The 12,208-nt window shown below is 49.5% G+C and overlaps 4 protein-coding genes across 4 annotated transcripts; 2 read left to right on the top strand and 2 right to left on the bottom strand.

Annotated features, from left to right (window-relative positions):
* Positions 1 to 567: 567 nt before the first annotated feature.
* N7525_006066 (putative Rho guanyl nucleotide exchange factor) lies at positions 568 to 3,255 on the bottom strand (the record flags this gene model as incomplete). The annotated part of the gene is made up of 6 exons (XM_002564122.1): positions 568 to 1,517; positions 1,571 to 1,796; positions 1,852 to 2,070; positions 2,118 to 2,318; positions 2,372 to 2,689; positions 2,752 to 3,255. 6 exons carry the CDS (start codon positions 3,253 to 3,255, stop codon positions 568 to 570), a joined length of 2,418 nt encoding a protein of 805 aa, XP_002564168.1.
* Positions 3,256 to 3,783: 528 nt separating this feature from the next.
* N7525_006065 (putative 26S proteasome non-ATPase regulatory subunit Nas2) lies at positions 3,784 to 4,657 on the top strand (the record flags this gene model as incomplete). The annotated part of the gene is made up of 4 exons (XM_002564123.1): positions 3,784 to 3,936; positions 3,995 to 4,067; positions 4,123 to 4,463; positions 4,529 to 4,657. The coding sequence occupies 4 exons, from the start codon at positions 3,784 to 3,786 to the stop codon at positions 4,655 to 4,657; spliced, it is 696 nt and encodes a 231-aa protein (XP_002564169.1).
* A 521-nt stretch (positions 4,658 to 5,178) lies between these two features.
* Positions 5,179 to 6,243, top strand: N7525_006064 (Ran family GTP-binding nuclear protein; the record flags this gene model as incomplete). The annotated part of the gene is made up of 5 exons (XM_002564124.1): positions 5,179 to 5,238; positions 5,455 to 5,547; positions 5,628 to 5,781; positions 5,842 to 6,047; positions 6,112 to 6,243. The coding sequence occupies 5 exons, from the start codon at positions 5,179 to 5,181 to the stop codon at positions 6,241 to 6,243; spliced, it is 645 nt and encodes a 214-aa protein (XP_002564170.1).
* A 739-nt stretch (positions 6,244 to 6,982) lies between these two features.
* Positions 6,983 to 10,714, bottom strand: N7525_006063 (DEAD/DEAH box helicase; the record flags this gene model as incomplete). Its single annotated transcript, XM_061213599.1, has 4 exons — positions 6,983 to 7,000; positions 7,075 to 8,502; positions 8,568 to 9,324; positions 9,384 to 10,714. The coding sequence occupies 4 exons, from the start codon at positions 10,712 to 10,714 to the stop codon at positions 6,983 to 6,985; spliced, it is 3,534 nt and encodes a 1,177-aa protein (XP_061070620.1).
* Between the last annotated feature and the right edge of the window lie 1,494 nt (positions 10,715 to 12,208).

Raw genomic sequence — 12,208 nt, 5'->3', positions numbered from 1 at the left:
GGATAGATTGAAGAGATCTGAAGATATTCGAAGGTATTTGAAGAGATAGAGGGAAAATGTTGAGTGAAGAGAGGATCAAAAGGTAAAAGGCCGGTGGTTTAATAGCAAGAGATGATGACTGGTGACGTCATACAATGAGCTGATGCAAACAAAAAAAGAAGCTGCTCGCATGTTTCCTCTTCATCTACATGGGGCAGGTCTCAAACTGTACAATTATACAACTAAAATCACAGTGGATATGCTTATGTGTCATTTGTTGTCTTAGTTCCTCACTTTACTACAATTCTTTACAAGGTGAGTTGCCAACTATTGCAGCAGTCGACGTCATAGTAGCTCCCCCCTGCCCACTGTAGGATCCGCTGTGACGCCAAACGTGGGGATAATCCTCAATGAAGTGGCAAAGGTTGGAGAATCTGCTTGCATTCCAATTAATGATTAATTATAGTGGCCCAAAGCCACAATTACGTTTTCGGGTTAATTATAATCTCCCCTTGACTCCAAGCTCCTCCCGAATGTCCCAGATCCCAAAACGATAACACTTGCCCCGGCTATGTAACAATAGGGCCTTCACTCAGCATGAGAGCGGGGCTTTTTTGACTTCTTGGATGCCAACGCACTAAATAAATTCTTTGGAGACGACCACTTCTGTGGAGACGACCATTTCTTGGAAGATGGAGATATCTCGGGACTTCCATCCTGACTCCGTCTCTTGTCGCTAAGGGGCGAGGAAACAGACGATGCGGGATTCTTGGGTGAACCTTTGAAAAGGAATGTCTTGGACCGCCGAGGCGTGGTGGGTGTCCGAGGCGACTCACACTCGATCTCCTTGTCCTCCCCTATATCGCTGCTGCCTGCTGCTTCCTTGTCCATTCCCTCATTCTGCTCCTCGGGGCGTATCTCGGTTGATCCTGCTTTTGAATGGAAGGTGCTGACGGAGGTCGACCGTCTAGTGATCCCCGGGCGAAGGGTGAGCCGTCTCATGATTGGACCACGTCGGAATAGGTCACCCCTTCCAAGAACCATTCCTGGGAATGGAAGGAGGTCTGCAGTGTAGACATCTGAGATCAGTCGCTCCAGCCGGATTCGGTCAATCCGGCGAGCAGTCAATGTCAATGCAGAGCGATCAACAGGTGTCTTAGGCCGTTCAATCTCGCCTTCAGTCTGCATGACTGGTTCTTCGGTATGGCGTGGGTAGTGCGTTTTCTTGATGACCACATGTTGGACGCGGAACTTGCGGGAGATCGTCACTGAATCCATCGATGATCTGCGCGCCATAGAAGACACTGTGTACTGAACTTGGTCAAGAGGCAACAATGGAAGAGCCAAGAAAGAATGTTTCCTTGGCTCCCACGTCCTGGGCTGGGCCGTTTCGGCCAAAGCGGCCGATACTTTGAGAATATCGGTATTCCATTGCTTTTCTTCCGCTGCCGATGATGCACTGAGAACAAATTCGTAGTTCTCATCTTGGTTCTCGAACAGGAGCTTCCACGAAAATATACATCCATATGGACAAAGTCCTGGTGAGTTAGATGTATACTTTGAGCATAAGTCTCAGCGAAAGGCTACTCACCTCGTCCATTTTGAAGCGTATCAATCTTGAGACTAGTTAGACAGACACAGGCCACTGCTTCCAGTCGACGCTGGTCATCGATTCCCTTGGCAAAGAGAAGGTAGCGTTGGAACAGCACACAGACCATGAACTCCCCGCTGGTGGTGTCCGCCGTTTGATATGTGACATGCAGTACACCGCACAGGACCAACGGGCCTAGGTCTTTATATATACTCTGGAGTGCGTACTGCCCAACACGTTCAGTCACGTCATCTCATTAACGAAGATCTTGTGTTGCCTACCGATTTCGAGATATCCACCTTACCCTGGAGAATAATTGTTTTCTGGATGCGATCTTTGTTGACCGGGTTTCCAGTGACCGAATTGATCTGTGTTACCAGCCCCCGTATTGTGTCCAAAACTTCCTCGATTCCGTAATGGGAAGACGGGCAATCACTGACAGGGGTAGATCTGAGCAGATCTTGTAGTACGAGGGGGTATTTGCAAAGACGTTGGATGGGCTATCTTCTTGTTAGTGGTCGAAAACACCCCGGCTTAACTCACGCACCTTTATCAACAAATCATTCAATGTCATTGATTTGTTGTCCTCTTGTCTGCGTCGCTCAGTGGACGCGACCGACTTGGAAAGAGCCTCGATCCCTTGATCATATATTGTCCAGTTGGCAATTGACCGGCGCAAGAGAGCAACGTCTTGTGTCAATAGTTCATAGTTGCTGCAGAATTTGTTGTATATGGGGAACGAAAGTGACTATGAAATGGCCAGTCAGTGCATATAGTCTTATTCGGTATGCCAATACTTACTAATTTCCCAAGTTCACGTGCAACTTCTAGTCCCTCTGCTGGTTCAGCAGTGAGTGCCATCAGGCGTTGGTTGACCGATGCCTTGAGTGATCGAGTCCTTAAGGAACGTTGCTGAAGTCCCTTTAGGCTGCCCAGATCAAGACTGCCTATACGCTTGGTGATCCCTCGAGACATAAGCTCAGAGGCGCCTGCCTGTTGAGCCTGAGGTGCTGACAAGGGAGATGCCGTCTGAAGCTGGGTCAAAAACCGTTCATGTATTCCAAGGATCTCCTGGATGTTGTCATAGATTTCGGGCCTCGTGTCAAAGATCGTAAGGATCTGTAAGTTTATAGAGCACATCAGCATCAGACTGAGGGACGAAAATTAGCTCAATGGCTTACCCCTATAAGAGCCTTCAGACCAAGTACATAATCAGCCTCGGTCTCGACAAGCTCCTGTAGGATATGGCGCCGTCTGGTGGCCCGTGTTTCCGCAGCCTCATCAGCTTGGTGACTTGAGGTTGGCCTGGAGCTGTCACCAGAATGGCGCACATCCGACAGCGTGCTCTGGTTTGTTGCGCTTTGGATGGTTGTCCTAGATCTTATCAAACTCTGGCTTCCGATGCTTGCTGTGGTTGTTTTGACGGTTCCGAGGTGCGATGAGTCGGATGCACTTGACCGGTGACCTTGCGAGCCATGAGAAGATGAATCTGACCAGCCCTCCACGTGCCGCCGGGAGGTAGAAGACTCGCTTTTCCGTCCTCGAAAGCTGTCCATCCATTTCTTGAATGGACGAGGAGTCGTCTTATCGCTCGGGGTCACTCCGCCGCTGCTCTCGAACTTCTCTTCGGATTCATGATCCAGCAGGGCTTGTTTCTCGATCATTGCTTCTTCTTGGTCCGCCATGGTTGCAAGTAGCGATCCCGCCCAATAAAATATAAGACTCAGGTTCCGAGGGCATGGAGAAAGAAGAGGCGGACCTAACCGACTCCTCAAAACAAGGGAATCGAACTTCATGGCGAGGGAAGAGCAACGGGGAGTGCCTGCCTCGTCTACATCTCCGACGTTGGAAAGTGCATGTATAAGAAACAGGGGGAAACTGCCACTATCCAGGCAGTACAGAGTAGAGATTGCGAATTTGAATCTCATCCATGTACGTCATGAGGTAAGGCAGCGGGATAGCTGGAATCAAAATAACACATTTTATATTTCATGCTCTGCCAAATGAATGAGATTTTCCTATTGTAAAAAATATTAGTACATAATGTCCTAAAAGCGAAGTGTTTAACAAAAACTTGAGGCCAAAGTCGTATACTTCGAGCGCCAAGCATCGCCGCTTATATAAAATAGTGGGAGCTCCAGGGCTGCCCATGTGCCACCCCAGACCCACCTGTCCTTCTTCTCTCACTTTCATTCTTTACTCAGGAAATCATCATGGACGATAACATTCATGCTCCAACCGTTGCCTCTGGACCGGCATCCGGGCCCACTCCCCGCGATCTGTCCAAGTTGTCGATGCCGGATCTGATGCAGGAGAAAGAACGCATCGAGGCGGAACTGTCAGCTCTCAGTAGCGTCCTCGAGTCGGTGAGATCTCAGATCCAGGAGTTCCTGTGACAGTTGCTGACAAGACCTTTCTTTTCAGCATGGAGTACGCATGACTTCATCTCTCACAACCTTCGACGGCTTCCCCCGTGATGATATCGACATCGCGCAAGGTACGCCCCTGCCACACCTAGTCGATTAGGATATATCGCTAAAAGGGAAATATAGTTCGCACAACGCGAGTGCGCATTATCCACCTACGAAACGACCACAAGGAGGTGATGAAACTTCTCGAGAAGGGCATCCACGCACATTTCGCCAACCTACAAAATGCTCAAGGCGCTGGCCCAACTATGAATGGCACAAGCGTCCCGGCTGTTGCGCAGTCGCCGACCAATAACACTGCGTTGGGGACACCGTTTGCCAAGGTCAATAGTGTGGTTTCGGGAAGTCCAGCAGAGCAGGCGGGACTGAAAGCTGGCGATGCAATTCGAAGTTTTGGGCATGTCAATTGGCTAAACCACGAGCGCCTCTCAAAGGTTGCCCAAGTCGTTCAAGAAAATGAAGGGGTACGTTCGGTTCTCTGCCCCTCTGTCAAAATTCCTATATGTCTGACTCCTCTCTTTCTCTACAGCGCGCAGTGTCGGTCAAAGTCTGTCGGAAGGATGGAACTGACACCGCAACGGAGTTGGACCTCCAGCTCACCCCTCGACAAAATTGGGGCGGCCGTGGCCTGCTAGGATGTCACTTGGTTCCCTTATAAGGGGACATTTCCACCCATAGCCTGGTTCTGCTACCACTGTGTACATTGACGATATGTACTGATCATGACTAATGCGAGACGCCTTTTCTGTCTTTCTTTTTCCAAAATACTTGGGTTCCTGTAAAGACAAAGGGGGAAATCATATGCATCTCAAACGGCGTTGAAGATAACTCGGCAGGCGAAGACCTAACCACGTGAATTTAAATTTACTCCAATACGCGATATGAAAACGAATACAAGTAAAGCTCTTCATTAACATAGACCCTGCATTTGTAGTAAAAATTTGCCATTCAAAAGCCTCAGATGGACCGATATGTTTGCGCCATGTTGACACTACGTCAGATACGCCTCAGGCATAAATACACGTGACCCGCAGCGACGGGGCAAAAATTCCATCCAGCGCTATTAATTCATTCCCCTTCTTTCACCCCTCCCTTCTATCAACAACCCGCCCCCATCCTTACGGCGCGAAATCTTGAATCTTTTTTTATTTTCAAGCTTCTCTCTAATCGATTTTCACTATGGCTGCTGAGACTCCCACATTCAAGCTCGTCCTGGTCGGTGACGGTGGTACTGGAAAGGTAAGCGCATTCGAGCCTCGATATGTGATCGTTGATGAGGATGGGCTCAGAGTGGCAGCCATCTGCTCGGCTATGGTCACCTCATGAACTTCATGAGCACACTGAGCTGCTCTTTCGTGACTACCCTCTGCGCCCGCGCCTGTCGACATTACTCAATATCTGCCCAACCGCCCCGCCTCACCGCGACTTCATTACTAACACAGTGAATCCCAACAGACCACTTTCGTCAAGCGCCACCTGACTGGTGAATTCGAGAAGAAGTACATCGCCACCCTTGGTGTCGAGGTGCACCCCCTCAACTTCAACACCGTATGCTACCTACCCCGCCGAAGAACCCCGCTTCGAACCGTGCCATGGTGTGATCGTTTCAACTAACCCGACCTGCACAGAACTACGGTGCTATCCAGTTCGATGTCTGGGATACCGCTGGTCAGGAGAAGTTCGGTGGTCTCCGTGATGGTTACTACATCAACGGCCAGTGTGGTATCATCATGTTCGATGTCACTTCCCGTATCACCTACAAGAACGTCCCCAACTGGCACCGTGAGTGATTTCTCTTTGTAGTGAACCGACCGAGGTCATTTTTTGCTAACCGAACCCTAGGTGACCTCGTCCGTGTCTGTGAGAACATCCCCATCGTCCTCACCGGTAACAAGGTCGACGTGAAGGAGCGCAAGGTCAAGGCCAAGACCATCACCTTCCACCGCAAGAAGAACCTGCAGTACTACGACATTTCCGCCAAGTCCAACTACAACTTCGAGAAGCCCTTCCTTTGGCTCGCTCGCAAGCTTGTTGGCAACCCCCAGCTCGTACGTCATTTTGTGGCTTGATTCGAAAACACGAGTCGATTGATACTGACCTCCTATCTTTTAGGACTTCGTTGCCGGAATTGCCCTCGCTCCCCCCGAGGTTACCGTTGACGAGAAGCAGCTCGAGGCTTACCGCAAGGAGATGGAGGAGGCCGCCAACCAGCCCCTCCCCGACGAGGACGATGCCGACCTGTAAATCGGTGCGTTCAACGACGGGTCCACGAAGTTTCCGAAACGAAAGTTGGGAGTCGTTCTCCCCTGTTCTTCCCCACGTTCTCCGATTCCTATCTCACAACGCGTGGGAGACAGGAAGTATACGACTCCCGGGGATTGCCATTTTTTTTTAGTTTGGGTTTTGCAGTGCAAAAGCAAAGTCTGTTCTCCGAAATCACGATACAATGAAAGCGGATGGGGGATAGTCGTGGTTTGAAGACATGCATTTTTTTTTTCCCTTTTTGATTTCCTCCAACCTTAGTAGCTTAGACATCCCAATTGTCCTTTTTCCCCCCGAAATGAGCACAGCATCAAAAAAGGCATGTCCTCTTTCAACAAGATTTAAAAAATTTTCTTAACTCTGAATATCTATTCACCCTCAAAATAGTACATTTAGATCTGAGCATCTCGTCGAGTTGAATACTAGAACTACTTGAATCACGAGTTATCAGAGAAAATCAAGTTCAGGAAAAACAACATCATTAAGGCTGGCTTTCAGACATTATTGAATAGCACAACGCCTCTTCCACGAGAAAAGAGAACAACGCCAGGGTATAGCAATCATTGGCCCCCAAGAAAGACAAAAAAGGGAATAACTGATTTCCACGCCACCCATCACTTGGATATGGCAGAACAATGAAATAGCAATCGTATCATCGGACTATCTCCAGTCCTTTGAGATTGAGATTATCCGGCAAACAGGACAATGTAATGATCCTTGATTACAAGTCCCTCACACCCTGTGTAATAGATGAGTTAGCAAGGGGTCCGGTAAAAGTAGACAACGAGAAAAGAGACGGATGTGAAAACATACAAAGAGATAAGCAAGTTCCCTCGCATCCAGCCGGGAGACATTCATAGTACCACCCTCATCGAGAGCACCACTAATCAGCTCACGCTTCTGGTCCTGGAGAGTAACAATGCGATCCTCAACAGTATTCTCAATAAGCAGACGGTGAACGAAGACATTCCTAACCTGCCCGATGCGATGGGCACGATCAACAGCCTGGTCTTCGATGTACGGGTTCCAGAAAGGATCGAACATGATGACATGCGAGGCGGCGACGAGGTTCAGGCCTGAGTTACCGGCCTTAAGGGAGACGAGCATGATCTTGCAAGATGGGTCGTTAGTGAAAGCCGTCACGGCCGCGTTGCGTTCTTTCAGGTTCATGCTGCCGTCGAAGCGGGTGTGGTTCCAGCCGCGGCGGGCGAGGGGCACTTCGAGAAGATCCAAGAGGGAGGTGAACTGGCTGAAAATGATGGTTTTCTCCTCTAAGCCGCGGTCTTCATTGGCTTGGAGGATCTCTAGCGTCTTTGTGATTTTTGTGCTGGGGAACCAGCCCTTCTCGAGGCGACGTATGTATTTCTTCTTCTCGGCCTTGTTCTTCAAGGCGTCCTTTCGCAGCTCGGCTAGAGACTTCGACTTCGACTTCTTCTTTGATTCCGCGTCGTCCTCTTCAGTGGGGCTATCGGAATCATACTCATCACTGCTCGCTGTTGCTTCTGGGTCTTCGTCCTCATTGGCTCCGTTGATATCACCGGCTCCGGCGGAAGATTCGGGCATTGAGCTCGGGTCATGAACTTGCTTGAACGAATTGGTGTCAGTGAGCTTCGCAGGGTCCACAGGTCCTCGGCAATTCTGGCACTTGATCACAGTTGGACCATCGTCTTCGAGGTTGATGGCTCCATTTGCAGCTGCAGAGTCGGAAATCCGGATCCAGCACTCCGAGCACACGTGGTGTCCACATGGAATGTAGATAGTCGCGTTGATGACACTGTCCATGCAGACAGGGCAAGTGCCGTCCTCTTCGTCATCATTTTCTTTGATACGTTGCACTACAGCAGCGCTCAGAAGCTTGGCGTTGGCGATCTTATCCACCCCTGGAATAGACGGGGAAGGTTCGTTCCGGAACTCCTGCATGAGGAGTGGATGGCAGCATGCCTGCCGAAGACGGAGAAGGAGAACTAGAACATGGCTGTAGTTCCTACCCAGCGTCCCAGAGTCGAGGTATCGGGTGATCTGCCTTTGAGTGGACGTATTGAGCTCCTCATAAACCTGGCTTTCCCTCTGATCAAACACAACATGGACCTTCTCAGTGACCTTTGGTGGGAGCTGCAAGATGGGCTCGCCATCAATCTTCGAGGTTTTTGTACGTCTGAGACAGACAGACTTGACCAGGACGCGTAGTTGCTTCATGACATCCTCTCCTCCCCAACCGGATTTGATGCGTTTCACGAAATCCTAGATTAAACATAAATGTTAGCCACCCGAAGAAGCATTAATGGCGAGCTATAGAGAATACTGACCGCCTTGAACTTTGCTGGGTTGCTGTAAGGCCGAATCCGGAGGAATCCCAATAGGGATTGGAAGTCTTCGAGACGATTCATCATGGGTGTACCAGTCAGACACCAGCGGTAGGTAGAATTGAGTCGACAACATGCCTGTGAAGACTTCGCACTTGGATTCTTGATGTTCTGTGCTTCATCGACGATAACTCGGTGCCACTTGGCGGCAGGATTGAGAGGGCCGGCCATATTTTTCATGTCTTGGATAAGGGAGGCGTCTCGCCCTTCCTGTGCCAACCTTTCTCCCTCGAGCAATGTTTTGTAGTGCGCCGTGATAGTACCAAACGTGGTAATGACGACATCATACTTTTTGAGCTCCTTCCATGGCCTGCGCCGTTGATGGTAGATTAAGACAGATAATTGGTGTCTCCCCGGTTTCACATGGCGCTGAATTTCGAGTCTCCATTGATCCATAAGTGCCTTGGGTGCGACAATCAAAGTCGGGCGTCGGTCTTCATCTTCGAATGGACGAGCAACCATCAGCGCAATCGCTTGAATAGTCTTACCAAGGCCCATATCATCTGCAAGAATTCCTCCTTTGTGACTGCTTTCTTCCTTGGCTTTCATCCATCTCAGGCCAATCTTCTGGTGCTTCATCAACGTGACTCGAAGCGCACTCGGTGTCTCCTCGTTGTCCGCTCTAGTTGCCTCCCGAATGTCTTTGATACCGCTGAGCAAGTTCTTGATATCTTCAGGGAACTCTTTCTCGTTGTAGGCCCTACATTGAATGAGTTAGAACTAGAACCAGTTTCTTTAAGGGAAAGATGCGGAACTTACACTATGTCAGCCTCGTCATCGAATATTTCGCTCTGGTTGCGAACCAGGTCAAAGGACTTGTCGAACTTGTCATATGCACCCGGCATTGGAGCGTATGAAGGCTCACGCGCCCAGGGGAGCACTCTGGAGGTCGCTGCTGATGACATTTTCGAGGGACTCGATAGTTGGGAAGGATAAGGCATTTGAGGATAAGGCATTTGAGAAGGATATGGCATTCGGGAAGAGCCTACCAACTGGGAGGGATATGGCAGTTGGGAGGGATATGGCATTTGGGAAGAGCCTATCAACTGGGAGGGATACGGCAGCTGGGAACGATTGAACGCTTGTGAGGAATATGAGGATGTGGAATATGGCGAAGCCAAGTTTTGATGGTTGAAGGAACTGGATTGGCGGACTGGCTGCTTGCCGGATCGAGAATTGAATGAATCAGCAGTGATTTCTTGAATTTCATCGTCGGAACTGAACGGGGTGAGTTTATTGAATGGGGCTATCGGGGCATATGTTTGAGGGGTGCGAATGGCTTTTGATGAGAGAGGTTCGAGTTTTACCGGGTGAGTGCGGTCTGGAAGATCCCATGCATTCTGCTCATTGAAGCCCTCGATGGGGAGTTGACTGTGATCCTCATCGGCTTGGAGCGCGCGAGCCAGCTCCGCGTCTCGTTTCATTTGAAACTCTGTTTCAATCAACTTTGCCTGTTCATCACACTCATCCCGAAGTTCCTGTAGTTGATCTGCATCGTCACCTGCTGCATCGATCCATTGCTTGTACAAGCGGTTATTCTCGGCAAGACGGGTTTCTTGCTCAGCATCTATCGCGTCGAGTTTAGATCTGCGGGATTCAGGCTGCGAGGGGGCAATCCTTTTCGATGATCCCTGTATCGTGGGTGATACCTGAGATAGCGGACGCTGGCGTTTACGAGAATTATCTGGAGAGGATTGTAAAATCGGTGAAGCTGGCACCATCGTCGACTGGCGAGACCCGGAGGCGAAAGGCGAGGGTGCAGCAGAAGGCCAGTGAGGGGACGCGAATGAATCCCCGGGAATTCCAGTGAAACCATTCGACGCCATGCGTGGAGCAGCAGCTGGCGTGCGAACTGGCGGAGTGGGCGATGACACTTGAGGTGTCGGGGCGGCTTGAGGAGTAGGAACAGGATCACCAAGGAGCGTGGCAACCTGGACTTCCATTTTTCTGATGGTATCACGAAGTTCATCTGCTTCTGCACAAGCACCCCGCGTCGAGAGGAGATCATCATAGATGTATCTGTAGGTATCGAGATCTTCAAGAAGATCTTTGATTTTGTCCTCTTGGGACTGATCAACCGCAGAGGCCATGGTTCAAGAGCACCTGGCGTTGACCATGTAACCTTCCAAGACCAAAGTGTCAGACCAAATTATCCCGACTGTTGATAGCGTGGCAGAGTGGTGACGGCGATGGGTGCGACGGCTAGGACAAAAGGCAAAGTCCAATATCAAGAGAGCTAGTAGGTCAAGTGGACGCCTAGGATGAAGAATAAAGTGTTCTGAGAGAGCGTCTGCGAAACTTGGGTTCCCATCAGCAAACGGCAAGGCAGAAAGCGGGTGGTGGCAGATGGCGCAGTGACGAGGAGAAAGAAGGCATAAAAGCAATTCATCATGATGCATCTCTATGCCACCTAGTCCGGGTATTTGCAGAGGATGCAGACTTACGTCGAGTACTATTGACGATTCACCGGGGAGAATCGGTGGACGACGGAGCGGATTTTAGGACCTCGGGAGCGAAGAAATGGCGGCCGCAGAAATGAGAGAGCCCTCGTTTTTATAGTGCAAAAGATCCGATGGAGAAGGCACAAGAGTTGATGCGCTTTGCGACCGTTCAGCTGGCCCCCGGGGTCGAGATGTTCACCTTGCGGGGGAAGTTGAAGTTCTCGCCCAAGATGTCATCATCTATCGCAGTGTATAGCGACCACTAGGACATCGGTCCTGTTAACGTTTATTGCCAGCAGAAAATTGGCCATTTAAAAAGACATGTTAAAAGACCCTTTGAAAAATATTAGCAAGATATCTGAAAAGACCTTAAAAAAGAGATGGAAGCAAGACGTACTAATTGAAATATCCCTAGCATCATCTCAAACAAGGCAGATATTCAGATTAGATGAGTCCTTTATCGGTAAATATAAAGGCCGTATCAACGGCCAACTATTCTGCTTGTATATAGATAACCAGCTCAATACAAATCTATAGAAACCTTTCATCAGGGGGTTGATATAACAACTCGAGTACTCTATATCCATGGATGTATGTATGTATGTATGTATTAACTACCTAGGTATGTACACAGTGTTAAAATTACTTCAAATAAGGCGGAGATATGAGCGGTGAATTGCTAAGAGCCAATGAGACCAAAGTCAGCTGTGGCCGCTATCCACCGCAGTAGGCTGCCAACATTGCTGGTTCCACGAGAGGTCTTTTACTTGAGCCTCTTTCAGACAGGGTGGTTATATTCATTGTGATATGTCCTACATAAGTATTGAGGTCCTGCAGAAAAGGCTTTCTAGTGATGAGACATAGATAGTTAGAAGTATGAAGGTAACTACACCTTTCCCTGCGTCGCTGCACAACCTTTCATTGACAGGAACGCGCTCTTATCAACACGTGACCAGGCGCGTCACGCGCCAAACAGGCCAAACGCAGGGCTAGATGGCACTTGCCCTACTATCCCAATTGGGCACTCGACACCTGAGACCTCTAGTTCTAGTTTCGGCCATCTCGGAGGAGAAGATTCAACGTTTCGATCACGACTGTGAGACGTTGCGATGAGTCATATCGTGCCTGGGCTGGAGGAGGAAT

Source organism: Penicillium rubens (assembly GCF_028828025.1).
Source record: "Penicillium rubens strain IBT 27055 chromosome Unknown utg000002l_segment0_segment0, whole genome shotgun sequence".
In the NCBI taxonomy this organism is placed as follows: domain Eukaryota; kingdom Fungi; phylum Ascomycota; class Eurotiomycetes; order Eurotiales; family Aspergillaceae; genus Penicillium; species Penicillium rubens.
The sequence above is the reverse complement of the archived record's forward strand: the minus strand, read 5'-3'. Positions and strand labels throughout refer to the sequence as shown.